At 52.6% G+C, this 26,310-nt stretch overlaps 1 protein-coding gene across 2 annotated transcripts in view; it reads left to right on the top strand.

Annotated features, from left to right (window-relative positions):
• The first annotated feature begins 1,733 nt into the window (after window positions 1-1,733).
• Window positions 1,734-26,310, top strand: part of RAB11FIP5 (RAB11 family interacting protein 5) — a 37,973-nt gene continuing 13,396 nt past the window's right edge. For both annotated transcript variants that reach the window (XM_012475679.3, XM_064364239.1), the window contains exons 1-2: window positions 1,734-2,161; window positions 25,763-26,199. In XM_012475679.3, coding sequence (XP_012331102.1) covers window positions 1,734-2,161; window positions 25,763-26,199 — 865 coding nt within the window. The remainder of the gene's footprint in view (window positions 2,162-25,762; window positions 26,200-26,310) is intronic.

Raw genomic sequence — 26,310 nt, 5'->3', positions numbered from 1 at the left:
ATGCAACCTAGATCCTTTGCATGGGCAGTTCACAATAGGGGTTGCACTCCCTAGGAGAATCTAATGCCATAGGAGGTGGAGCTCAGGCAGTGATGTGATAGGACTGTAGGACGTGGCTGTAAATACAGACGAAGTTTCACCAGCTAAGACCACCACTCACCTCCTACTGTGCTGCCCAGTTCCCAACAAGCCATGGAGAGCTACCAGTCTGTGACCCAAGGGTTGGGGACCCCTGGTATAGAGGAACTAAAAATAATAGAATAACTACAAAAGACTGAGGGATGGAAGTGGGTGTTAAGGCAATAGACAGTGGCCAGTCCTGATAAATCCAGACGTAGCTATGTGAGCATGTTATGTAGTGATGTGGAGGTAACCATTAGACCTGAAAACATCAGTGGCTTTAAGCACTATCCCTGGATTGAAGGATGGAGAGGGAGTTCTTGCTTTTCATTGTAAGCTCTTCTGTCATATTTGATTTTTTTAAAAAGCTGTGTGTATTATTTTAAAATTATTATTTTAAAAGAACAGGTTTGTTTTCTGTTTTTGTTTTTTGGTATAGGCTTTGGGGGCATCTAGGGGATTCACATCCCTTCCCCATCTAAGCTGAAATTTTATCTCCTGGAAAATAGGGATAAAAACCATACTCACCCCATGGAGTTGCTCTGAGGATAAAATGAGGTAATGCATATAAAAGCACACAGACCAGAGTTGGCTGAAATTCAGCATCTATAATTACTAAACATTGTTATTATCAATAATAAACCAAATATGCAGTTAATACCCGAGCCCTGGCACATAGTAGGCACTTAATAATGGGTGAAAGTAGTTACTTAACCCCTCACCAAGGCCTTATAATTCCGCCCCCAACCCGTGACATACTGGCCCCAAGGCTCCGAGTGAACACTTAAATATTGATGTGGTTACTCATTTATTCATCACTCGGCTCTCCGCCGCAGAGTTCGAGGAGGGTGAGCCCCGCTCTCTGGCCTCCCGCGCAGCGGCCTGGTCGCATGCAGGTCCACTGCGCCGGGAGGTTGGAGGCGGCGGCAGCTCACCCGCTTCCAGGTCGCCGATGCGGGACGGTCACGTGGCCGGGCGGTAGTCGCTCCGGTTTCACTCGGGCATTTTCCAGGGCAGGGGCGGACTGGAGGAAGGGAGATCAAGGCCCGGGGTCAGGGGAGCGGCAGGGGTCCCCATCACCCTAAGTCCGCGCCAAGAGGATGGCCATCCCGGGAGGGGCGGGCCAGGACCCTTTTAGGACAAGGGCTTTCCAGAGCAAGGACTTCTTGAAGGAAGACGCGGGATTGGCCTGGAGGCGCAGAGCGGGTTTTTTGTACTGGCCGCCGGTGTTGGGCTCCCCACAGGCGAGGCGGGGTTGCTTCAGGCGCCCCCAGCCAGGGGCGGGGCCACCGCGAGAGCCCCGCCTACCCTCTGCAGAGGCCGCGCGCCGCCCCGTCCCGCTCCGGGCGGGTCTGCGGCGGCAGGGGCGCAAGCAGCGTACCCGCAGCCCTGTCGCACCGCCACGCGGGTCGGGGCGGCGGGCGCGGGGCGGGGCAGGGGGCGGGGCGCTGACGTCGCGGGGCGGGGAGGCGGCGGCAGGTCGGCCCGGCCCAGCCCGCAGCGGCAGTGGCGCTCGGAGCCGGCTTCGGACAGCCCTCCGCCGCGGCCGAGTTTGTCTCCAGGTCCCGGGGTTTGCACCGGCTCGGCCGGCCCTCGCCCGCCGCTTCCCCGCCATGGCCCTGGTGCGGGGCACGGAGCCGGCGGCGGGGCCTTCCCGCTGGCTTCCCACGCACGTCCAGGTGACTGTGCTGCGGGCCCGCGGGCTGCGGGGCAAGAGCTCGGGCGCGGGCAGCACCAGCGACGCGTACACGGTGATCCAGGTGGGCCGCGAGAAGTACAGCACGTCGGTGGTGGAGAAGACGCACGGCTGCCCAGAGTGGCGTGAGGAGTGCTCCTTCGAGCTGCCGCCCGGCGCCCTGGATGGCCTGCTGCGGGCGCAGGAGGCCGACGCGGGCCAGCCCTGGGCCGCGGGCTCCGCCGCCGCCTGCGAGCTGGTGCTCACCACCATGCACCGCTCACTCATCGGCGTCGACAAGTTCCTGGGCCAGGCTACGGTGGCGCTGGACGAGGTCTTCGGCGCAGGCCGCGCCCAGCACACGCAGTGAGTCGAGGGCGCGGGGGCACAGAAACGGCTAAAGACCTAACCGGTCTGGACTGGTGGGGGATCAGGACCTCTGAAGTTCGGCTGGGCCGGCGAGCCCCTTGCCTCACGCTCAAGGGCGTAAACCGACAGACCCGTTGCTTCTTCGCATTTCGGGGTCGCCTTCAGGCTCCCCGAACGTGCGCTGTGAGGGGCTCGGCCGCTGGTGGGTCCGTGGGAGGACTGGGGGAGTTTTAAGTGGTGGCGAACGTTAGGAGTAGATTGTCAAGTAAAGTTAGGAATGAGATCCAGAGGCTTTGGGGCTATGGAAACCTCAAGAAGGGCAATCTTGGGGCCACTCTTAGAACCTCTGGGCCTGCCTCCCTTTCCTCAAAGGGGAGGAGAACTGCGGGCACCTGTCCCTCAGGGGAGTGGAAAGGAACAGCCTTGCCCTGCGGGGGAAGGAAGTCCAGGTGTCTTCCTCCAGGGCTAGGTTGAATGTTGATTTCCCCTCTAAAGGTAGAAGCTGGCTGCAGAGGGCATCTGCCTCTTGCCTGGCTCTCAAGATGCCCTCCACCATCTAGAGATGCCCCACCTGGATCCCGTCTTGTGTCCCTGGTCTGGGGACTGGAGGAGCTCCTAAGTAAAGGAAGGAAACGCTTGAGTCAGCTTTCCAGTGGCCTGCCTGTCTGCCCTGCCCTGCCTGCCTGAGGTAGAGGCAGCCGCATGGTTAATGCACAGCGGGAGATTATCTCCTGGTCACTCCACCTCAATGGGCCAGTGGGTTTTTTAATCATTTATTTTGGCAGCATTTAACCTTGCCTGTGTTAAGATCAAAGCTTCAGCCTTGGAGCCCCATTTCCTGTTTTGGGCTTGGACAGGAGCTGGAAGCCAGTCCCCAGGGCTGACAGCCTGCTGTGAGATCAGTCAAATGGTTAACTTCGGAGTGACCTGGGTAGGAGGGTAAGGGGATTGGGGCAGGACTGTGCCTTAGGTCTGGAGAGGTGCTGGAAAGGTTTGCCCCAGTGGCATGGCATCCATTGAGTAAATAAATCCAGGAAGGCTTGCTGGAGGAGGGAGATGAACCTGGTGCAAACCCAAATGAAAGCAGGATTTAGGTAGAAAGGATCTGACCTTGAATGTTTTCCGAAACGTGGGTGTGGAATGGCCTTCTTGGCTGGCTCTCTGTGGCCTAGGATGGGGAGGGTGTTATTGCAGGGCAAGTTCCAGGCGTGGCTGTGACCTGACTCCCTCTACCCATCCCCTGGCCTGCTCCCCTCCTTCCTTCATGACTTGCTGTTTGGTGGCTGGGTGTAGGATCATGTGGTATAGCGTGGCCCTTGTTTTGTTTTTTTCCTCCTTTCTGTCCTCTCCCTCCTGCCTGGTCCCTGGAGCCCAAGGGGGTGGGTATGTGGGGCAAAAAGCTCTCCCCTGGATCTCTTACCCCATTCTTTTTCAGAAGAGGTGCCTGTCCCCCAAATCATTCCGCCCCTTCCCCCAGTCCTTCACCCTCCACCAATCAGCTACTCTGACCAGACTGGTAGATGACACATCTGTTCGGGGGTGCTGGGGGAATAGGAGGAGGCAGACCAAAAAAAGGCTCCAGGCCTGCAGGGAGCAGCTTCTTTGTTTTTTCCAGTCCCTGCCCTTGCTTTCCTCTTGGCCTCTGGATCTTCCTTAGCTGAGCTGGCCAAGCCTGTAGGTCCAGGTGGTCCTATTTTCAGCCAAGAACAGTCTGTCTTGGAGAATTTGACTTACCACCCCTTGATCTGAATGGGAGCCTTAGTTTACTTTATAGAAATCATCTTTTCCACCAGGATCTTTCCACACCCACCTGGCTGTTTTCTCTGATGTATCAACTTGATTTATTTATAGAACCGGGAGGGAACAGGAGTAAGGAGGGTCACTTAGGGAGGACAGAGGAAAGTCTGTGAAGTTGACCTGGTCCTCTAGTTTACTGGACCTAACAGCATGCCCACTGACAGAGGAGGAGGGCTGTCACCCCCACAGTGGTCCCCACCTCTGGCTCTACTGGCTATTCCTGGTGGTATTTTCTGGAGCACCCTGGTGTGGGCTACTGGGACTGAGTCTAAATGCTTCCTGGTAGGGAGAGGGCAAGGCAGAGAAGACCAGGGTGTACCCTCCTCAGCTTTGAATAATGGTAGAACAGTATCTACTCCTTAACTCCAGGAGTTGGCTCTGGTGGTCTCAGGCAGGGCAGATGGTGGACCTTTGCCAAGAGAGAACCTGAGTGGGGAAGAGTACTGTCGTGGTTAGGAAGGGGCTGTGGAGTGGCACTGGACAGATCCCAGTCTCAAAACTGCCACCTGTGTTTACAGGTGGCAAGTCATGTAAACTCTTGGTGCTTCAGTTTTCACATCTGTAAAATGGAGATAATTTACACCTTCATAGGGCTAATAATGTGAGGGATGAAATGAAAATGCAACTTAAGTACCTAGTGCAGTCCCTGTACATGGCAGGTGGTCAGTACAGAGCCGTGATGGTGAAGGGAGCTTTTGGTAACAGTGTCTGGTAGCCGTAGTGTGGAAGAGTTCCCTTGCCCTAGAAGACCTTCTTATGTGATGGGGGAGAGAGTCCAGAACTTAGAGCCTAGGAAAGCCTTAGGATGGATTACGCATAAGAGTACGAGAGTTGCCAACAAAATGAGCTGGCCCTTTGCAGCTCTCTGCGTTCTATTTGCTGCTAGAGGGTCAAGAACTAGGGCTGGGCTTGAGAGGCCTCTGCAGTCCTGAAGCCAGGCTCAGATAAGCCTGCATCTCTACAGCTTTCCTCCCTGGCAGTCCTGCCTGGAGCTGACCCTGCCCTGTTGGGAAGGAAGGACGGCCCAGGACTTAAAAACCTGGAGGCTGGGGTTTCACTCCCAGTTCTGTGACTTACCAGCAGGCAGGTTACTTACCCCACTTTCTCACTTCTAAAAAGATTATGATAATAATCCTAGAGCTGTACAGATTAAATAAGACATCATCTGTAAAAGCCTTAATATAGTTCTGGATACATAGAAACTCTCAAAATATTGAGAGTGCGGTGGTGACTCTGGGGCCCTCTGCTTTGTGTGATGATGGTTGCTGGGGTTGTAGGTGCCTCAGCAGCCTCCAAAGGTCTTGTGTCAGTGGGGCAGTCTTTGAGATGAGGAATTTAATCGGAGGCTTCCAAATAATTGAAGAGGAGATTCTCAAAACAAAATGTAATGGTAGTACACAAGGAAACTAATGATCTCCACCTCCCTCAGTAGAACTGTCCAGGGATCGCCATGGTTCCCGTGGGTCTGGAAATCCTGAGATGCTTCTCAGCGATTTATTTTCTGGTTTTTACCTTCAACATCCTTATTTTTTTTCTTTTTTCTTTTTTTTTTTTTTTTGAGACAGCATCTCACTCTGTTGCCCAGGTTGGAGTGCAGTGGTGGGATCTTGGCTCACTGCAATCTCTGCCTCCCAGGTTTAAGCAATTCTCGCCTCAGCCTCCCGAGTACCTGGGATTAGAGACACGCACCACCACATCCGGCTAATTTTTGTATTGTTAGTAGAGACAGGTTTCGCCATGTTGGCCAGGCTGGTCTCAAACTGGTGACCTCAGGTAATCCACTTGCCTTGGCTTCCCAAAGTGTTGGGATTATAGGCATGAGCCACTGGGCCTGGCCCAACATTCTCCTTAGCACTCTCCAGTGGGTGCCCTGTGTTTGCCTCCCTGCCTCCCAAGACAGGGATGGGATGGTGGTGGTTAGTTAGTGCTTTTGTTCCCTGTGGGGTCAGATGGGTCATTTGGACCTTTCTGGCCTTTATGCTGTTGGTGTGGATCATACCCCCAAGGGAGTGGACCTGGATATATCAGGAGAGGGAGGGAAGGAAGCAGCAGCAAACGTTTTGGAGAAGACAGGGCATCTCCCATAAGGCCATTTTGCTTGGGGAGACCTGGTCTTTGCCCTCTGGAATGCTGGTCTTTGTGTGTTTTACGGGAGGAGGAGAGAGCACAACTCTGTTATGTGGAGCCCCTGTCCACCTTCTCCCTTATCCTGATAGGGGTGAAATGAATGGTCCCTGTGGTAAGGCCTGGAGTGTGGTAAGGCCTGGAGTATGGCAGCCAGGATCATCATCCCGGGCCTGCTGGATCAATGGTTAGAGGCTGGGCTCTTGGGAAAGCAAAGGCTGTGGGTTCAGCTTGAGTTGGGATCAGTTTGTCTTTTTTCATCACAAAGACTAAAACCGTTGTGACCATGAATCGTGGCCCCCAAGAGGCTCCATCAGCCCCTGCTTAGACTGTGGCACTGGGCAAGGGAGCTTGGGGACCCATGACTGTGGAGGATGTAGGTTGGAGACAAGAGCCTTCTGCCTGGCTGGTCATGGTGTTCTGAGACCTCCTTAGGAGGGTGGGTTTGGGGGCACTGGGTGGTGCCGGAGGGGACATGCATCCTGTTGGCCTAAGGTTGGGATGGTCTTTGAGGGCTTCCATCTATGCCCTAGCCCACAGACAGCCTGCATGAAACTGTTGTGGGCAGATGGTGTGTGACCCCACAGCCTTCTCTCTGCTGGCTTCTGGGTGTGACTGCTCCTCGGGAAACAGCCATGGTGACTTGAGCCCCTGGCCTTGGCTCCTGCTCCAGCCCCAGAGCTGGCATGGGAGGCCTGTGGGGCTGCTGGGGAGGTCTGCTCTGGCTGCAGAGGAAGGGTGTGGCTGCACTCAGAAGCCAGTCATTGGTATGCAGAGGCTCCACTGCCCTTAGTTATGGGGTAGTTTTTATTTGGGGTTTGAGCAGCAGCGTCTGGGGGTGTGGGGTGGGGTAGGAAGTGTGACTCCTCAGTCAGGCTGGTCAGCTTCTCTTCTCTAGCCCAGCAGCTTCCCCTGCCCTCCCCATCTGCCCCTGGCTCTGAGCCCTGGCTGGGAACAGGGAGTTTCAAGGGACCTGTGGTCAGCCCCATCTCTGCCCTGCCTGCCCCTCCTTGTAGGCAGCTGGCTGCAAGGCACAACTCAGCAGAGCCACATCCTGGTGACCTTGAGGGCTGACCTTCTGTGCTAGGAGCTGCCCGCCCCACTTGTCACTGCTGCCACCTCAGTGCTGTGACGTTCTTGTCTAAACCACTGGTCTGGCCTTGTTCAGATGTTCTCCAGCCCTTCCCACCCTGTGCAGGGACAGATGATTAACACAAGAACAGGAGCTGTCATTGCTCTGCTCTAGGGGAAGCAGTTCTCTTTTTCTTTCCTCTGCAAAATGGTGTTGCCATGAAGCAGTTTTGTTCTTCCCCACGGCCAAGTAATAAAAATGAGTCCTCTGTGCACCTGGCAGTCCCGTCTGGAGGAGTCTGATCACTGTACCCCTACTAAGGTGGCCTGAGGTTCTTTCTACCTTGGGAACAATGGTGGCCAGAGAGGAGAAGGGCTTGGACGGTCACATGAGGCCTCTGTGTGGAGCTGGGGCCTTGCCACTCAGGAGCAGTAAGTGGGGCCTCCCAAACCAGGGTTCCCAGGAGCAGCCAGCACCTCCGAGAAGCTGCTGGGTAGGGGGTACCACAGGCCACCTTGACCTTCTGTTCTCTTGGTAGTGGGGAAGGGAGCACACCCTTACTCATGGGACTGCAGCATGGGAGTTGGAAGAGGGCTCAGATGAGGAAATTGAGGCTTGCAGAGGGAGAGCAGCACACTCTTACCACCCAGCACTTAGTGGAGGCTGTGCTCTGTGTGGTTTCCATTAGACCCTGGCAGCCCACAGAGCTGCAGGATTTTGGGTGAAGGAGAGATGGCATTCAGAGCCCTGCATGCATCCCAGGGTTTCTGTGGAAGTGCCTGTGGGGTTTTAGAGAGATGGGGACATCGGGCTTCTCTGCTGACCTGGAAGAGCAGTGCAGTCCAAAGGCAGTTCTGGAGGCCTGAAAGGCCAAGTGTAGACTATTGGTGGGGGAGACCTGGATATCCCCCTACTCTTGGAGGAAGTTCTGCGGCCAAGTGCTGTGTTTTGGGGCCTAGGCAGGGAGCCCTGGAGATGTTCAGAGCAGACAGAGCCACTGGGGCCGGCTGTGGTCAAGACAGACCTCTGTAAGGAGGGCACATACACCAGAGATCTGTTGGCCATCATGGAACCCATCTGCCTCCCCAGCCTCCTCTGAATCCCCACACCCGGAGCATGTGGCACTCTGTTTTGGTGCATTATTTTCATTGCCTGGTTGGTATAGTTTGTTGCTGATGAAGGCCTCTCTAGGTGCTGGCACTGTTCTAAAGACTGGACTTCTATTTGCCCACGGCAAGTCCTTGAGGTGTAGGTGCTGTTTAACAGCTGAGGAAACCTTGGCACGGAGCGGTATAGTGACTTTTCTTTTTCTTCCTTTTTTTGGGGTGGGGTCAGGGTCTGGCTCCTTCACTCGGGCTGGAGTGCAGTGGTGCCATCATAGCTCACTGCAGCCGTGAACTCCTGGGCTCAAGTGATCTTCTTGCCTGAGCTTCCCAAAGTGCTGAGATTATAGGCATGAGTCACTGGACTTGAACTGAGTTGGCTTTTTTTTTCCCTAAAGGCACACAGTACATGGCAAACTTAGGATGTGAACCCACGCAGTCTGGCTTCAGAGTCTATGCTCTTGGCTACCACACCACACTGCCCACCTCAGTCTTCCCCTATGACTCTGCTCTGCACAGGGCCAGGCACTCAGCCGCTGCCTGCCGAGGATTCCTCTCTCCTTCTTGACATGGATCTTGGGCGTTAATTTGGTGCTCTGTAAGCATGATCTGCTTCTCCTGGGTGAGCCCTTGGTTTATTGGGATAAGCACATTTGGTCTGCAGCTCTAGCCTTGTGTCTGTCCCAGAGGCTGAGGGTGTTGTCTGGTACTTTGGGAGGGAATCGCTGCAACCAGATACCTCTCAGGAGTGGAGTGAGGGCTGAGTGTGGTGACTTACACCTGTAATCCCAGCACTTTGGGAGGCCAAGTCAGGAGGATCACTGGAGGCCAAGAGTTCAAGAGCAACCTAAGAACATAGCAAGACTCCATTTCTACAAAAATACAAAAATTAGCTGGGTGTCGTGGTACGTGCCAGTAGTCCCGGCTACTCAGGAGGCTGAGGTGGGAGGATGACTTGAGCCCTGGGGGTCAAGGCTGTAATGAACAATGATTGCCCCACTGTATTCCACCCTGGGTAACAAAGCGGAAAAAAAAAAAAAAGAGTGGAATGAGGCCTGAGACTATTGGCCAGGGCGCTTTCCACCCGGGGGAGATTTGCTTCCTTCAAGCAGAGCTTGGGGGTATCAGCACATACCAGACTCTGTGATCCTTCCTTAGACGTCACATGCTGGTTTTACTGTGACAAAACACCAAGCTATCCTATTCTTCTTCCTGCAGCAATATAGTTATTTGCTGTTTTTCCCCTTCTGTTTAACAACATCCAGGAAGCAACTACTGGACAACCATTGTAACTACTGTGCCTAGGTCAGTGCTGTGGAGGAAACCAGGGAAATGAAGTGGGTAGCCTTCTCTCTAGAAGGGCTAAAATATGTTTGAGACAAGCCTAACGCAGCAAGGACAATTCCTCTGCAAAGCAGCATATAAAAAGTTTGAGAGCCGGGCAGGGTGGCTCACGCCTGTAATCCCAGCACTTTGGGAGGCTGAGTCGGGCAGATCAGGAGGTCAGGAGTTCAAGACCAGCCTGGCCAATATGGTGAAACCCCGTCTCTACTAAAAATACAAAAATTAGCCAGGTATGGTGGTATGCGCTTGTAGTCCCAGCTACTCTGGAGGCTGTGGCAGAAGAACCGCTCGAACCCAAGAGGTGGAGGTTGCAGTGAGCAGAGATCGTGCCATTGCACTCCAGCTTAGGTGACAGTGCATGACTGTCTAAAATAATAATAATAATAAATAAATAAATAAATAAATAAACAAACATGTGAGAGAATGAGGATGTCAGGAGAAGGGAGAACTCACCAGTCGGAGTGATCAGGTGGGCTTCTTGGGAGAGGCGAGGCCTTGAATAACAGATGAGACCTGATTGGAGGCAGGGTGAGTTGGAGGCAGGGAAACTGTGAGTGTGGTGGGACTGGGCCAGGAGAGTGAGTGAGGCGAGCCAAGCATAGTTTCCTGTGTTCTGCTCTCAGCAAAACAGCCTGACTTTCTTTACTTTCTATTTACTGTTTTTTTTTATGGAGATGGAATCTTGCACTGTCACCTGGGCTGGAGTGCAATGGCTCGATCTCGGCTCACTGCCATCTCTGCCTCCCAGATTGACACGATTCTCCTGCCTCTTCTGAATAGCTGTGATTACAGGTACATACCACCACACTCGGCTAATTTTTTGTATTTTTAGTAGAGACGGGGGTTCACCAAGTTGGCCAGACTGGTCTTGTACTTCTAACCTTGTGATCCACCCGCTTCGGCCTTTCAAAGTGCTGGGATTACAGGCATGAGCCACTGTGCCCAGCCACTTTTTTTTTTTTTTTTTTGAGATAGAATCTTGCTCTGTTGCCCAGGCTGGAGTACAGTGGTATGATCTTGGCTCACTGCAACCTTTGCTTCCCAAGTTCAAGCGATTCTCCTGCCTCAGCCTCCCAAGTTGCTTGGACCACAGGTGCATGCCACTACGCCCAGATAATTTTTGTGTTTTTAGTAGAGATGCGGTTTTGCCATGTTGGCCAAGCTGGTCTCCAACTCCTAACCTCAAGTGATACCCCTGCCTCAGCCTCCCAAAGTGCTGGAATTACAGGAGTGAGCCACTGCACCTGGCCCCTATTTACTTTTGAGTAGTTCACCTGGTCCAAATTCTAAAGGTACAGAAGGGCACAAATGAAAAAACTTTCCCTTGCCCCAACCTTGAATCACCTAGCTCCTCTCTTCAGAGGCATCCAGTATTACCAGTTCTTGTGTAACCTTCCAAAGGTATTTTCTGCATTTTGAGGCAAATGCATTGTGTATTTTCTTCCCTCCCTCCTTTCTGTTTGCCCAGATGCAATATTCTCACCACACAGTTATATACCTCCCATGAGCCTGGTGGGGGAGTTACTGTTTTTTTCTCCCTCTTGTGGAGTCTAAACTGAGACCTTGGCAGAGGGGTCTCAGAAGACAAAACCATTGCCACTTGGTTTTGTCTTCCTGGATCTGAGTCTCCTGCTCAGTGTGAATAGGGGTTAGGAGCACACTGGGGAGGGGGATGTGTTAAGTGGAATTTCTTCTTTGTTTTTCCACTTGCCAGAGATCCCCTGAGAGCAGTCATCCTGCTGGTTCTCTCCTTCCTCCTGGGCAGGGTTGTTGCTTTTTGGTCCTGGGCCACCTCACTTACATGGGGCTAATACTGGCCTGTAAAAGGCCTTTGATAGACAACCCACATCTTTCTGTGTGGTTTGACCTACTTTTAAGGATGGCTTCCCAGCATCACCTCATTTCATTCATCCCTGAGGGCAGATGGGGGACCATCATCTTTGCAAATACGGAGACTGGGGTCTCAGGAGGTAGACTGACCTGTCTAAGGTCACACAACTCTTTAGTGGCAGCCAGATTTCTGATATCTAAGCCTGATGCTTTTCTCTGTACATTGTTCTATCACCCCTACATCTTTTTTCTGTTGCTTTCTGTGGTTTGACTTGTCTCCAGGCATTTTTGCAGCTTTTCCTTGTGCTGGGTGAGCTGACTGTGACAGACCGTTGGAGCTACAGCACCAGGATGAGGATTAGACGAAGCGCTTGTGCCCAGGAGGGAGGGAGGCTGGACCTGGCTGTAGTCTGAGGAGGGCCGAGTGAGCTGTCCCCACAGAGGCAGGGGGAGCTAATGAGAACCTGGGCTCCCTCCAAGAGTTGCTGGTGCCAGGCATGGTGCCAGAGGAGGTGATAAGAATCATCTTCTGGCCTGATAAGAGGCCGTATCCTGTCCTGCAATTATGTCTGGCTTGCAGTTTTACTGTAGATACCAAATCAAAGGGTTGGGTAGGCAGTGGATGCCGGGAGACAGCAGGGGTTGGCTTGAGACCCACACAGCTCCTGTGTGCTGGTGTGAGGCAGGCTGCTGGGAGAGGAGAGGAGGCATCAGGGTGGAGAAGGCTGTGGGGAAAAGGGTTTTCCAACTGTCTCACCAAACTCTGATTATAATAGTTCTAGTTTTACTTTACCTTGTCTTTAGCTGCCTGATTTTATCACCCTCATTTTATAGAGGTGAAATGGCTGCTTCAAGCCATTTAGTAAGGCAGAGCCAGGATTAGAACCCAGGTCTCCCATCTTCTAGTCCTCCGTGGTTCTCACACAATGCCCTTAATATCATTGTTTTTCCAACTTATTTCTGAGACGAAAGCTGAGCCCTGCCAATTCCGTCATTTACCCAGTACATGTTAGAAGATGTTCTACATCTTGGGCCCCGTCTCAGGTGGTGAGAGATAGGTGGTAGATGACTGTCCCTGCTGCCAACAGTAGTGACAGTCCAGAATGGAGGGGCTCTGCCATAGTTCTGATGCAGGAGGTGAAAAGGGGGTGCTTCCAGGGGACCCCCTGGCCTTCCTACCTTCCCCATTGTTCCTGTCCTAGTTCAGGCTTTAAAAAAAAATTTTTTTTTTAACCTCTGCTCTGGACTGTTACCTTAGCTCCTGCAGCCATTTTATAAACCAGAGTGCCGGTTTATTAATTAATGGTGAGAAATAACTGCTAAGGCACTAGGAGTTGCTTAGGTCAGTCTGACCATGGGACCTGCCCTGGGCTGTGACTGCCCCTTGCTGGTCCCCTGCCTCAGCTCTCTGCTGTCCCTTTCCCTGCCGTCCCTCCCTCTTCCTGCAACATAGTGTCAGTCCTATCCTTGTGTTGTACCCTGTCATGCATTTCAAGGCCCAGAATACAACTGTGTCTCCTTAGTGTGACGTTAGGGGCAGTCTCCTCCTCCTGTTGCACATCTGTAGTCTGTGTGTTGTGTTCCTCACACCCGGAATGTCTCCCTAACCCGTCCTCACCTCTTTCCCACCTGTTGTTCAGGGCCCAGTTTAAATGCCACGTCCTGCACCCTCCTCCTGAAATCATCAAACCCCTCCCCTTGAGCCTTCCTGTGCGTTTCATTTGTGCATTTTTTGTGGTGTCAGTCACCACCTTCCGTCCGCTATGTGGCTGTCTTCTCCACCAAGGCATAAGCTCTTCAGAGACACCTTGGTTCTTGTTCCTGGCAAATACTTGGGGGACACTGGAGCAGAGGCCTGGCTGAGGTCTCCTCTGGTTGGGTGGGATCTCGCCGATGTATGCTTTGTGTCATTAAGGGGTGGTGGTTGTCAGGCTGGCTGTCAAGATCCCATGTGGGGCTGTCAGCCCTGGTGCAGTGGTGAGCAGGTGGGCTGATGAGTTCACAGGTGTTCACAGGGGTGCTGATGAGTGCAGAGGGAGGAGAGCAGGGGTTGGGGTTCAGTCTTAAGGAGAGAAAGCCTGTGTCCTGGCCCGAGACCTGCCCCGCCTGACCTCTGTAGGAGTCTGATGTCAATCCACCATCAGTCCCAGGTGGGAGCAGGAGAGTGTCAATGCACCCTAAATGCTTCAGTATGCCTCTCCAGACCACTCCAACAGATGTGGGTGCCTTTAAAAAAACATAGCCTTAATCCCATCCTCACACAAAATCAACAATTCCTTAATAATCATCTAATACCCAGCCCACATGTAAGTTGTCCTGATATCTAAAATGCCTCTTCATAGGTGGTTTGTTGAGTCAGGAGCCAAATGGGTACCTGGCTGTTATGTCTGCCCATGGCATATCTCCCCCTTTGGACAGTTCCTGCCCCTCCAGTTCATGCTGTCACCTGGTGAGGAACCAGGCCATCTGTCTTTGAGACTGTCAGACATTATGGCCCTGGCTACTTGGTTCCTTGTGATGGCCTGTACCCTGATTCACCACCCCTGGACACTAGGTCCCCTGGCAAGAGTCCTTCCAAGGGGCTGGCCAAGGCTTGCCTCACCTGGGGAGGCCCACCTGACTGCAGCCCACCCTCAGCGAAGCCCTGATGAAGCAGTGGGTTCTGGATGGTTAGCCCCCCAGCTATTCTGAGTCCTCCCCTGACACCAGCCTTTCTCCCAGAGCTTTCGGTGTCCATTGATGATTGTCTGTATAGGTCTGAATTTCTTCTATACCAGCAGGAAGACTGGCATAAAGATGAGCTTTCTCTCTCACTATTTGGTCACTGCAGCAGGAATGGCAGGCCGGCGTAGGTTGCAGTGAACTGAGATTGCACCACTGCACTCCAGCCTGGACGACAGAGCGAGACTCCATCTCAAACACACACACACACACACACACACACACACACGCGTGCGCACGCGCACACACACACACCCTGTTGGGAATGGCAGGAGTGACGATTCTTGGCCATTATTTTTCAGTTTGGGGCCAGGCATGGTGGCTTATGCCTGTAATCCCAACACTTTTGGAGGCCAAGGCGGGCAGATCACTTGAGGTCAGGAGTTCAAGACCAGCCTGGCCAACATGGTGAACCCCCATCTCTACTGGAAACACAAAAATTGGCTGGGTGTGGTAGCACATGTCTTTAGTCCCAGCTATTCAGGAGGCTGAGGCAGGAGAATCGCCTGAACCAGGAAGGCGGAGGTTGCAGTGAGCCAAGATTGCACCACTGCATTCCAGCCTGGGCGACAGAGCGCGACTCCATCTCAAAAAAAAAACAAAAAACCACACAACCAAAAAAACCCGTTATTTTTCACTTTGGTGGTGACTTTCACACTAAATATTTGCCCTGCCCATGGTACTGTCCATGATACCAGTCATTGAAGGCTGCAGGCCTTTTGTGGGCACATGATTTCTTTTGTTTTTTTCTTTTTCTTTTTCTTTATTTTTTTTTATAAGATGGGGTTTCACCATGTTGGTCAGGCTGGTCTTGAACTCCCGGCCTCAGGTGATCTGCCCGCCTTGGCCTCCAAAGTGCTTGGATTACAGGCATGAGCCACTATGCCCGGCCCACATGATTTCATCTATACAGTGTCACTTGAAACGGCGTATCACTGGCCTGCGGTGGAAATCTGGGGCCGGCAGTATTATGGGCAGGTGTTATGGTGTTTTCCCCAACACATGCTTTTTGAGTCATATGCCTGTCCAGAGGGTTCCTCTGGAGCCCCAGAGTCTCCCTTTTGTACCAGCTCTAAGGGAAGCTAGGTAGGGGGAGCGAGGCTGGGAAAGGAGGCCTGGATCAGTATTTCTTCCTCTCCTTCACATTGGTACCCTACTTTCCCTCTTAGAGGACTCTCCCACCCAGTATTTTGGGGCAGCTCTGTTGTCATGACTAAGTTCATCTTGACTTCATTTGCATTGGGGTTGGAGTTTTATTCCTACAACGGTCAGCTCTCCAGGCCCCTTGTCCCCAGGGTGGTGGTAGCTGTTCGCCAGCTGAGGTAAACCCTGTCTTTGGAAGAGGCTGGGGCAGTGGGTTGCAGCCATAGCAGGTGAGGCTCAGGTGGAGACCAGCCCAGGGAAATTGGGGACTGCGATGTTGGGGACATGATCAAAACTAGCTCTGGAGTAGCCTGCTCCCAGCTAGCAGGTGCACGTGGCTGTTGTTGTTTCTCTGGAGTCACCTTCATCGGCATGCAAGGGTTTGAGGGTCAGCCTGAGCACTGTGGCGTGACGCTAGGGAACCTGAGGGCCTTTGGCCAGCTTCTTGCCCTTCACCAGGCCCCCTCCCTATTCTCCTAGCTGGGTGGGAAATGGGAGCAGCACCCATCTTCTGCTTGGAGCTCTCAGCCTGGGTGTCATGCAGTGGGCAGGGAGGGGAGGACCTGGCCTTCTGCTGAGTTTGCTCCCTTCCCACTCTAAAGCAGGTATTCCCAGCCCTTTTGGGTCCATGGATTCCTTCTCAAATAAGGTCTTTAAATATACAGCATTGTGAAGTACACCAATGATGTTGAAGTATAGTTCTCAATACAAAAGCCAGCACTTTGGGTGGCCGAGGTGGGCAGATCACCTGAGGTCAGGAGTTCGAGACCAGCCTGGCCAACATGGTGAAACCACATCTCTACTAAAAATACAAAAACTAGCTGGGCATGGTAGTGGGCACCTGTAAGCCCAGCTACTTGGGAGGCTGAGACAGGAGAATTGCTTGAACCCAGGAGGTGGAGGTTGCAGTGAGCCGAGACTGTGCCGTTGCACTCTAGCCTGGACAACAAGAGTGAAACTCTGACTCAAAAAACAAAACAAAAAACAAACAAACAAAAAAAACAAAAAACAGTTTACTAAAGAAACATACATGCTTTATTACTGTATTAAATAATGAGATCTACTGGAGGTCTAATGACTTTACAATTCAAAGTAGTGATGAGTGTAAATATTTGTGACATCTGTAACAGCTAAAATGTGATAGGAAAGTAATCCAGTTTCTCTTAGTGACAAATGTATAGGTGCTGCTTCTATACTACTACTGTTGCAAAAATTCATAGTTGGAAGACATGCTAAATTTTGTTAGAGATTAGGGGAAATAAGGATGTGATTTTTCTTCCCATCTAACACATACCCCGTGCTCTACAGAAATAGAGGGGTAACTTTACTTTAGATTCCTTGGTTGGACAGAGACATGGGAGCTCCTGGGTGTGGGGGTGAGTGTGCGTTGTACTTGCAGAGGGAGGCAGCATAGTACAGTGGTCAGGGTTGGGGGCTCTGGAGGCAGAGAGCCTGAGTTCCAGTTCTGGCTCTCCTGCTTACTGTGTGACTGGACCCAGGGCATGTCTCCTTACCTCAGTGCTCACACCTGCTGAATGTGAGAGCTGATGCTCCTGTGCATTTCCCATGTAGCCGGGCCCTGTTCTGAGCGCTCCACGCATAGGACATGGAATCCTCATGCAAGTTGAAGATCCCTTATTCCAAATGCTTGGGACAGAAGTGTTTTGGAGTTTGGATTTTGGAATATTTGTATTATCTGGCCAGTTGAGCATCCCTAATATAAAAATCAAAAATGCTTCAGTGAACATTTCCTTTGAGCACCATCAACATTGATGCTCAAAAAGTTTTGGAGCATTTCAGATTTCAGATTTTTGGATTGGGGATACTCAGCCTGTTGTCTTGTGAGGGGAGGGTAGGCTGCTACCACCATTTTATAGATAGGTGAGGAAACGGAGACATAGAGATGAGGTCACACCACCAGCACATGGTGGGGCTGGGGCTTAACCCAGGCTGCCTGGCGCCAAAGTCCATGCTCTTAGCCACTCCCAGGGTCTGCCTCCCATATCAACCTCACAGTGTTGTTAAAGAGGATTGAATAAGATGTAATTCCACGTATTCAGTGCTTAGTATCGTGCCAGCACACAGTAAGTGCTAACTGAGTGATTGTAGTTGGTAATGGGGATAAGATTAGTGGCCTTTTAGGGCCAAGAGATGGGATAGAGTTGGGTCAACTCCTCTATTCACAAAGCTGGACACTTCCCACAGCTGGCTGGGCATCTTCTCTCCCAGGGAAGTTAGTGAGATTCTTAGCTTAGCTGGGGGGCCGAGGAAGTGCCTCACAGTAAAAGAAGGTGTCATTTTGGAAACCTCCCTTTAAGTCTGGCATCTCTGGCTCCTGCCCTCCGGAGGCTTCTGTTTGTAGGGCGGGGTGGGGATCCTCTTTACTCTTTGGGAGCTCCAGCTCTCACGACTAAGACCCATGGGTTTGTAGCAATAGAAAACCGTGGAGCAGTTGTGAAGGGGGCCCAGGTTAGTCACAGAATAATTTGTTGGCTCATTGAGCAAATATTTGAGTGTCTACTGTTAAGTGCTGGAGGTACAGAGATGAGCAGAATAATGCAGTTGGCTGTAGAGCGAGGGAAGACAGATGCTAACAAGCCCTATACGTGTGCAGCATTTTGCCACGTGGATGTGCGCATGGGGACACATGCGTGCGCACACACACAGTGCCAGCTTGTGGTCAGTATGATGATGCAAGAGGGTGAGGGGGGCAGAGCGCAGTGGCTCATGCCTGTAATCCAGCACTTTGGGAGGCTGAGGCAGGAGGATCACCTGAGGTTGGGAGTTCAAGACCAGCCTGACCAACATGGAGAAACACCGTATCCACTAAAAATGCAAAATTAGCCAGGCATGGTGGCGCATGCCTGTAATCCCAGCTATGTGGGAGGCTGAGGCAGGAGAGTTGCTTGAACCTAGGAGGTGGAGATTGCGGTGAGCCGAGATTGCATCATTGCACTCCAGCCTGGGCAACAAGAGCGAAATACCATATTAAAAAAAAAGCACAACAAAAAAACAGGGTGAGGGGTAGTTGCAGTTGAGGTACTTGGGGAAGATTGAGGAGGCTCGAATGAACAGAGCCCTGACTCAAGCGAGTAAGTAAACCGTGGCCAGAAGGTCTGGCCTGCATCTCAGGCAGAGGGAGCAGCAGGTGTAGTGGCCTTGAGGTGGGAACACAGCTGATGGGTTCAGGGACACCAGGAGGACCAGTGTGTCCCAAGTGGAATGAGAGATGCAGACAGTCGTAGGAGCCAAGCCCCAAAAGAAGCTGAGTGAGGGAGGGAGGGTGGGGCATGATGAGCTTCAGACTTCACGTCTTTGCTGGGTGGAATGTGGACGTTAGATAAGCAGGGAGTTCTAATGTCCGTCAGGGAGGTGGTGGTGAATGAAACAATGGGGTGACAGCGGTGAGGGGATGAGTTCTGGAGATAATTGCTGGTAGAGTAGACAGAGTTCCAAGTTTAGATGTACGGTGTGAGGAGGAAAAAGAGACAAATCTGGTTTCTAGGTTTGGAGTCTGGAATAAATGATGGGTGGGGGCTTAGAAAGGGGCATTGTTATTTGGGTCTGAATTTTGGACTGATAAGAATTGGGGGTGAGTAGGTGTGTCTGGGCCTGCTGTTATAGCTACCCCCAGCCCCCATGCCCCTGCCTGTCTCTGACTGGAGTCCCCTGTCACTTGCATGGGTATGTGTGACAGCTGGCCCAGGTCGGCTCTCCCCTGAATTCAGGGCCTCCCTACTTATGCTACACGGCATCAGTTAGCCCAGCTGCATTTCCTGAGAACTGGGTGGAGAGCTGGTTATGAGGGTCTGGGGACCCCACCAGCAGGAATAACTAGGGCTGTAATCTTGGGGAAGGTGAACAGACTTACTCCTCTCCAACCCTTCCATCTGCTTTGTCCTCTGCTTCGGGGGTGGATGCGAGGAGGCTGAGGGCCAAGTGCCAAGTCCACATGGGGTCTGCGAACTTTGTCCGGCAGAGAGAGCCTGGGGGAGGTGTTCCAGCTGAGCTGGGGGCCCCCTGTAAGAGCTTCCCTGTGGTCCCAGCCTCTCAGGAATTCTGGACCCTGATGGCTACTGGGGGAGGCTGGGCTGCTCTCTGACAAGGTTTTGAGGGGCTGAGGACTGGACAGAACCCCGAGGCCCCCTCAGGGCATCTCAGGGCTCTGTGTTCTGGGATTGTGTCAACCTTTTGAAAGGGGGTTTGGTCTTCAGGGTCTTTGATGTGTATGCAGGCCTTTTCCAGTCTCTGTCCTCTCAGGGTACCCAGGGCAGGAGTATGTGCATTCAGCTTTTCTGAAAGATGCTAAACCTTAAAGGTTAAGGGCATGGCTTGGAGTCGGGCACCTTCATATTCAAGTTCCAGCTTCATTACTTACTAGCTGTGTGGCCCTGGGCAAGTTACAAACCGTCTCTACAACTTAGTTTTCTCATCTGTAAAATGGTCCTCCCATCTCCTGGGCTGGCTGTGTGGATAGTGAAAGAGCTGCAGAGCCGGGCACACAGTGAGCCCTCAGCAGGGTCAGCTCTGGCCATTCTCTAGCCCCCTTGTGTGCAGTGCTCTGCAGAGGTGTGTCCCCTGAGCCAGCAGCAGCATGGGCAGCTGGGAGCTCTCTCAGGCCCACCTACACTTTGGGTATCAGAATACACATTTTAACAAGATCCAGTGATTTTGCACTTTGCAGTTTGAGAAGCACTGATGTGTGTCTTCTGAAGAGCAGCATCGGTAGCTGCGTGCGCCTCTTCAGTTACAAAGAATTTTCTCTTACGGTGCCTTTCCATACTGTGCCCATCATGTTCTGGTTGCAGAGGCACCTGGGACAAGTCCCAGATAATCATCAACTTCATCAAAACCCTTGTGTCCTGAGCATGTGCTGCCTGGGCCTTGGAGAGTTCAAGTGCCCCAGATGGTGCTCCTAACAGAGAGGTGGAGTCAAGGTGGGTGCTTTGCAGGTGGAGCAGTTTAGTCCCTGCAGTGAAGGATGTGCCGGTCGGTGATATATGTGCTGCAGGCAGCCCGGAGTTTGATCACCAGGTGGGTGTCAGGGGAATTGTACGGGGGCAGAATCACTGTCCTTCCTGTTGTTTTGGTGACAGTGTTGTTTCTGAAGTGGTTTCTGAACTAGGAGGCCTAATTCATCTTAAAATTCTTTTTTTTTTTTTAAGACAGAGTCTTGCTCTGTCACCCAGGCTGGAGTGTAGTGGCGCAATCTCGGCTCACTGCAAACTCCGCCCCCTGGGTTCAAGCTATTTTCCTGCCTCAGCCTCCTGAGTAGCTGGGATTACAGGCACATGCCACCATGCTAGGCTAATTTTGTATCTTTAGTAGAGACAGGGTTTCACCATATTGGCCAGGCTGATCTCAAACTCCTGACCTTGTGATCTGCCCGCCTCCCAAAGTGCTGGGATTATAGGTGTGAGCCCCCACATAAGGCCAACACTCCTAATTTCTAGAAAGTGCTTAATGCTGCCTGCTCCTCCCCCATGTGTTCCTTTGGTAACTTACCCACTCCTGGAGGAGGGATGAGTATTTCTAGGGTCAGTCCTCTCAGAAGCAGCGTGTCCTCGGGATTTGGGAAGGCAAGCCTTACTGGGCAGGAAAGAGACACAGGCTTCTCCCAGGTACCGACTGCGTGTCCTTGAGGACAAGCCCAGGTGGAGAGAACATTGGCCGCTGACCTTGGAGTGATACAAAGTGGCAGGTACCATCCTTGTGATTCTCACTTGGGGTCTAGGTGAGTTTGCTCATCTGTGAAGCCTCGCCCCCAACCACGCTGAGAAATATAGATAACCAGGCTGGGACCTTCTAGTTCAATAAGTCAGGGTGGCATCTTGGGTGGATTTATATCTATATATAAATCCTGCACTGATGCATAGCAGGCTTGGGTGCCACAGCTATGAAGCTCTGAAAATGAGAGCTGTCTTGTGAGCTACTGTTTAGATGAATGTTGGGACCTTGGTCACATCCTGATTGATTTTAGCCATGTCTCTGTCCTGGACGAGAGTAACAGGTCAGGCCTCAGCTTGGGCTTTGGAATTCCTAGGGCTGAAGGGCCTGGTGAAGGACACTGAGAGGGAGAAAAAGCCTTGGTCAGGTAGGGAGGAAGGAGCAGGAGCAGAAGCTCCAAAACTGGAAACCAGGGCCTGTCTCTCCCATGGTCAGATCTTGGAGAGTTGAGGTTGCTTTTTTTTTTGAGACAGGGTCTCACTCTGTTACCCAGGCTGGAGTGAAGTGCTGTGATCTTGGCTAACTGCAACCTCCACCTCCTGGGTTCAAGTGATTCTCATATCTTCAGCCTCTCGAGCAGCTGGGATTGCAGACATGAACCACCACACCCAGCTAATTACTGCATTTTTAGTAGAGACAGGGTTTCACCATGCTGGTCAGGCTGGTCTTGAACTCCTGACCTCAAGTGATCCACCTCCCTTCACCTCCCAAAGTGCTGGGATTACAGGCGTAAGCCACTACGCCCAGCTGAAGTTGAATATTAAAGGATCTGGCACCTTCCCTTGAAGGCCAGGCACAGTGATCGGCGTCAGAGATTCAATAGCAAGAGTCCTAGTTGCTCACAGTTGTGGGAGAGAATGAGAGGATAAGTGGGAAGCACTGGCTGCTTGCCGACCAAGCTTGGCATGCCTTAGCCTCTGAGAGGATGGTTGTTCCCACCTGAGGGCCAAGGAAATGGAGGCTGAGGGAGGTGAGCTGGTCAGTGGGGGACCGAGCACTCACCACCACGCCCTGCTATCAGGCTCATTCAGATGAAAGTTGCAGCTCCAAACTGTGCATGTGTGATTTCTTTACTTTGGAGCTGTGTGTCCCAGGGGATAGTCAGTCAATATCCATAGGAAACACAGTCTAGGTGGGGAAACCTTGGGTGCCCAGGACATGACAACACCAGGCGGTCCTGGAGCACAGTGCTGCCAGATCTGGCTGTAGGGTGAGTTTGATTCAGAGTGTGTATGCCAGGCCAGCAGGATGATGGCAGCTGAGGGAGCTTCCCAGGGAGGTGGGATTTGAACTAGGTCACAGGACCCTGCTGTCACATTCTCCGTGAGAGCTTCAGTCTCTAGGGATGAGGTGCTTAGAGCCCGTTTGCTTTGCTGTGTGTGGGACTCTGAGAAAAGAAAGTCTCCATTTGTTTTCATCGCGGGCTCCCCCTTGACAGCGTTCATAGTTTCCCATCCTCTGGTGGACCATGTCATGGTGCCCGTCAGGTCTGTGGGGCTGTCTGTTCCAGGCACCGGGAAGCAGGAGCTCTGGGGAGGGGGAAGATTTGGCCATCTGCTCGTGTAGGCCACACTTCTGGGAGAAGGCCTGCTCTGGTTGAGTCCCTGGGGTGCCCAGGGTGCCGGGCAGAGTCCCAATCAGTCCTGCTCTTGACTGGGCTGCAGAGGGAGGTGGGGCTGGAAGGAGGTAGATGGGTGACAGTAACTGGGGTCCAGAGGTCGGTCCTGGCCCTTCTCTACTTCACTGTGCTCTTGATGATGGGAGAGCCTGAAACATATTCAGGGAAGCCTTTTCTTTTTCCTTCCTTGCTTCCTGGAAAAATAGGTACAAAGAGAAACCCAAATTCCCCGTGGGGGAGGGGCGGGCAGAACAGGAGAAGGGGAAGTGACCTTATAGGTTAGGGAGTTCCAAAAGGTCCTAGTGGCAGAGGACCTGAGCCTTGGTCTCCCGCCTTTCTCTGAGGGCTGAGAGGCAGAGGACAGCGGCCCGTTCTGTGGCTCAGGAAGCTGAGATGAGATAGGAGTGGAAGCTTTCCCTTGTCTCTTTTTCCTATTAACACAGTAATATATGCTCCTTATAAAACATTCAAATAGGACAAAAATAGGCAGTGTAGGAAGTGCTAGTTCCCTGCAGCCTCACCTCCCTGCCCGGCCCCTAGGTAATTGCGTTGCCGCTGTGGTGTGTGCAGTGTGATCGGCTGGAGCCGAGGGCCCCAACCTGTCTGCCCCAGCAAAGACTGGCCCTGCTTGCTGATCTAGTTACTCAAGGCTTGGGTGATTTGGGGCTAGAGTCCATACCCTTCTCTTTTGCCCCACCTCCCAGGACCTTCCTATGCTAGACAGGGCCTACTCCAGGTTTAGGGAAAGCCACTAGGGCGTGGTCTCTAAATAGGTAAAGGGTCAGGCCCAGGATGGCCATTGGGCTGAGAACGTCAAGGTGTAAGGCTATTGATGCTGTAGCTGGTCTTTCTGTCAAACTTCCTCTCCTGCCCCACAGACACCCTTACACACACATCCTTCGGTCTGTCTCTCTTGCTTGGCCTCTCCTCCCCTCACTCCCTGCCTGTGCCTCAAGAGAGAGGCACACACACCCTAGGACATGGTGCACCATCTGTCCCTACCCCGCCTTCTCAGGGGATCGTCTGTCAGGTTTGAGAAGGAAAACCAACAGCCTTGACTTAGCCTGCTCCAGCCTTGGAGTGGGTCTCCAAGGAGGTGGGACAGGCCGGCCGTAGCCCACCAGGGTTTCATCGTGATGGGCTCTTCTACGGGGATGGTAGTCGGAGGTGCCCCAGGAAGCCTTTTTTTTTTTTTAACTTCAACATTAAATAAAAAATAATCAAAATACTACCACCAGTACCATTAAGCTTTTGCAGTGACTTAATTTTGGATCTTTGGATGTATAGGGACTTTTCACACAAAGGCTCCCCATGCCCCACCCTGTGTCCACCAGAAGCTGGGGAGCTGGCACTGTGGGGTGGGCAGAGGTGTCCCCTGCACCATTGACTGCAGCTTGGGTGGCTGTGTGTGTGTGTGTGTGTGCGCGCGCGCGCGCATGCTGTGCAGTGTCTTATTAACATCTTGCATTAGTGTGGCATGTTTATTGTATTTGAAAGCCAACATCAATACATCATTGTTAACTAGGGTCTATATATTACATTAGGTTCACTCGTTGTATTGTGCAATCTGTGGGTGTATGACAATGTGTGCCCATTGGTATGGTAGCATGCAGGATAGTTTTTCTCTCCTGAAAAGTCCCTGTGCTCTGCCTATTCACTCCTCTGTCCTCCCTTCAATCCCCCAGCAACCACTGACCTTTTCACCGTTTCCATAGTTTTGCCTTTTGCAGAATGTCAAATAGTTATGTCATGCAAGCATGAAGGCTTTTCGGATTGTCTTCTTTCGCTTATGTATGTAAGACCCATCCCTGTGTGTTCATGGCTTGGTGGCCTGTTTCTTCTTATCATTAAGTAGTATTCTGTTGTCTGGATGTACCACAGTTTGCTTATCTGTTCACCTACTGGAGGACACCTTGGCAGCTTCCAAGTTTTGGCAGTCACGAACAGAGTTGCTATAAACATTTGTGTGGAGGTTTTTCTGTGGACGTAAGTTTTCACCTCAGTAGTTTAAGTACCAAGAAGCGTGATTGCTCCTTGTATGGAAAGATTTTGCTTAGTTCTCTAAGAAACTGCTAACCCCTGCACAAGAACATCCCTCCCCAGTAGGGCAGGCCCCAGCCACCCTGTGCGGTGGCCATGTGTATTGGGGGCTGTCTCTGTGTCTCTCTGGGCACAGTGGGTGTGCACTGGGAAGAACTTAGGCTTTGGGGAGCTGGACGCCTGGCTCTGAGACTCCACTGTCCTTTACCAACCACCTGTTTTTGGATGGGTCCCTTTACCTCTGAGCCTCACCCTCCTGGTCTGTACAATGGGGTAGTGCCTCTTACCTCACACACTTCTTGGGAGGTGTATGTGGGAGCAAAGGCCCTCACGCTGCTTGTAACTCACTGTAGATGCTCAGCAGGTGCGAGTGCTCTTTGTCTTTCCTGGGTCTCTTTCTGCCATTCTTGTCTGCTCCTCCATCTTGTAGAGGTATTCCTGACAGGGCTTGGAGTGAGTCAGTGTGTGAGGGGTGTGTGTGTGTGTGTGTGTGTGTGCGTGCGTGTGTACGTACATGAGTATGTGCACTAGCTTTCCTGTGTTCCTGGCCCTGGGCCTCTGGGTGAGCTGTTCTTTCCTGGGCTCACTGGTGCCTGGGAGTAGAGCTTTGGCTGGGACTGGCCAGAGGAGATGATATCAACAGGGAGAAATGTGGGTAGGTCTGTCTGTGCTGGGGCATGGAGATGGGAGGGGAGGGCTCTCCCAAGCTCAGCCTTGCCCCTCTGGGCCTCAGAGTTTCACATATAGGGGATATGGGGGATAGGAGGGGTCTCTGAGCTCCAGGAGAAGGTCCTGGGGTGGGAGGGGGCATGGCGTGGTAACTGCCGCCCTACCTCGTGGCATCCGAGGAGCTTCCCCATTCAGGATGTGGTTTTCTCCATCATGGAGACATTTTGGTTAGTTTCTCAGCTGCATCTGAGGCCTGGAAGCCCAGGCCTATGGGTCAGAGCAGGAGCCTTTGGGGAGAGGCTGTCAGTGACCCTCAGAGCAAGGGTGGGTCCGGGTGGTGTCTGGTACTGGGTGGGAGTGAGGCTCCCTGGGCCCATGACTGAGCTCTGCCTGCTCCCCTCCTCTCACAGGTGGTACAAGCTGCACTCCAAGGCAGGCAAGAAGGAGAAGGAACGTGGCGAGATCGAAGTCACCATCCAGTTCACACGCAACAACCTGAGTGCCAGCATGTTTGACCTGTCCATGAAGGACAAGCCAAGGTCCCCCTTCAGCAAGATCAAGGACAAGATGAAGGGCAAGAAGAAGTATGATCTGGAATCTGCCTCTGCCATCCTCCCAAGCAGCGCCATAGAGGATCCTGACCTGGGCAGCCTGGGCAAGATGGGCAAAGCCAAAGGCTTCTTCCTCCGCAACAAGCTGCGCAAGTCGTCCCTGACCCAGTCCAACACCTCTCTGGGCTCGGACAGCACCCTGTCCTCAGCCAGTGGGAGCCTGGCCTACCAGGGGCCTGGCGCCGAGCTCCTCACCCGCTCACCGAGCCGCAGCAGCTGGCTGTCCACTGAAGGGGGTGAGTAAGCACAGGCCGCCACCCTGGGGAGCAGGGTGCTGGCTTTTCCCTTGGGTGATGGTGAAGACCTGGGGCCAGGAAATGGGGCTTCTCTTCCTGGGAGCTAACTGG

This window comes from Aotus nancymaae, unplaced genomic scaffold (genome assembly GCF_030222135.1).
Source record: "Aotus nancymaae isolate 86718 unplaced genomic scaffold, 86718_ANA_hifiasm-v0.15.2.pri h1tg000057l, whole genome shotgun sequence".
NCBI classification, from domain to species: domain Eukaryota; kingdom Metazoa; phylum Chordata; class Mammalia; order Primates; family Aotidae; genus Aotus; species Aotus nancymaae.
This window is presented reverse-complemented; position numbering and strand designations above follow the sequence as displayed.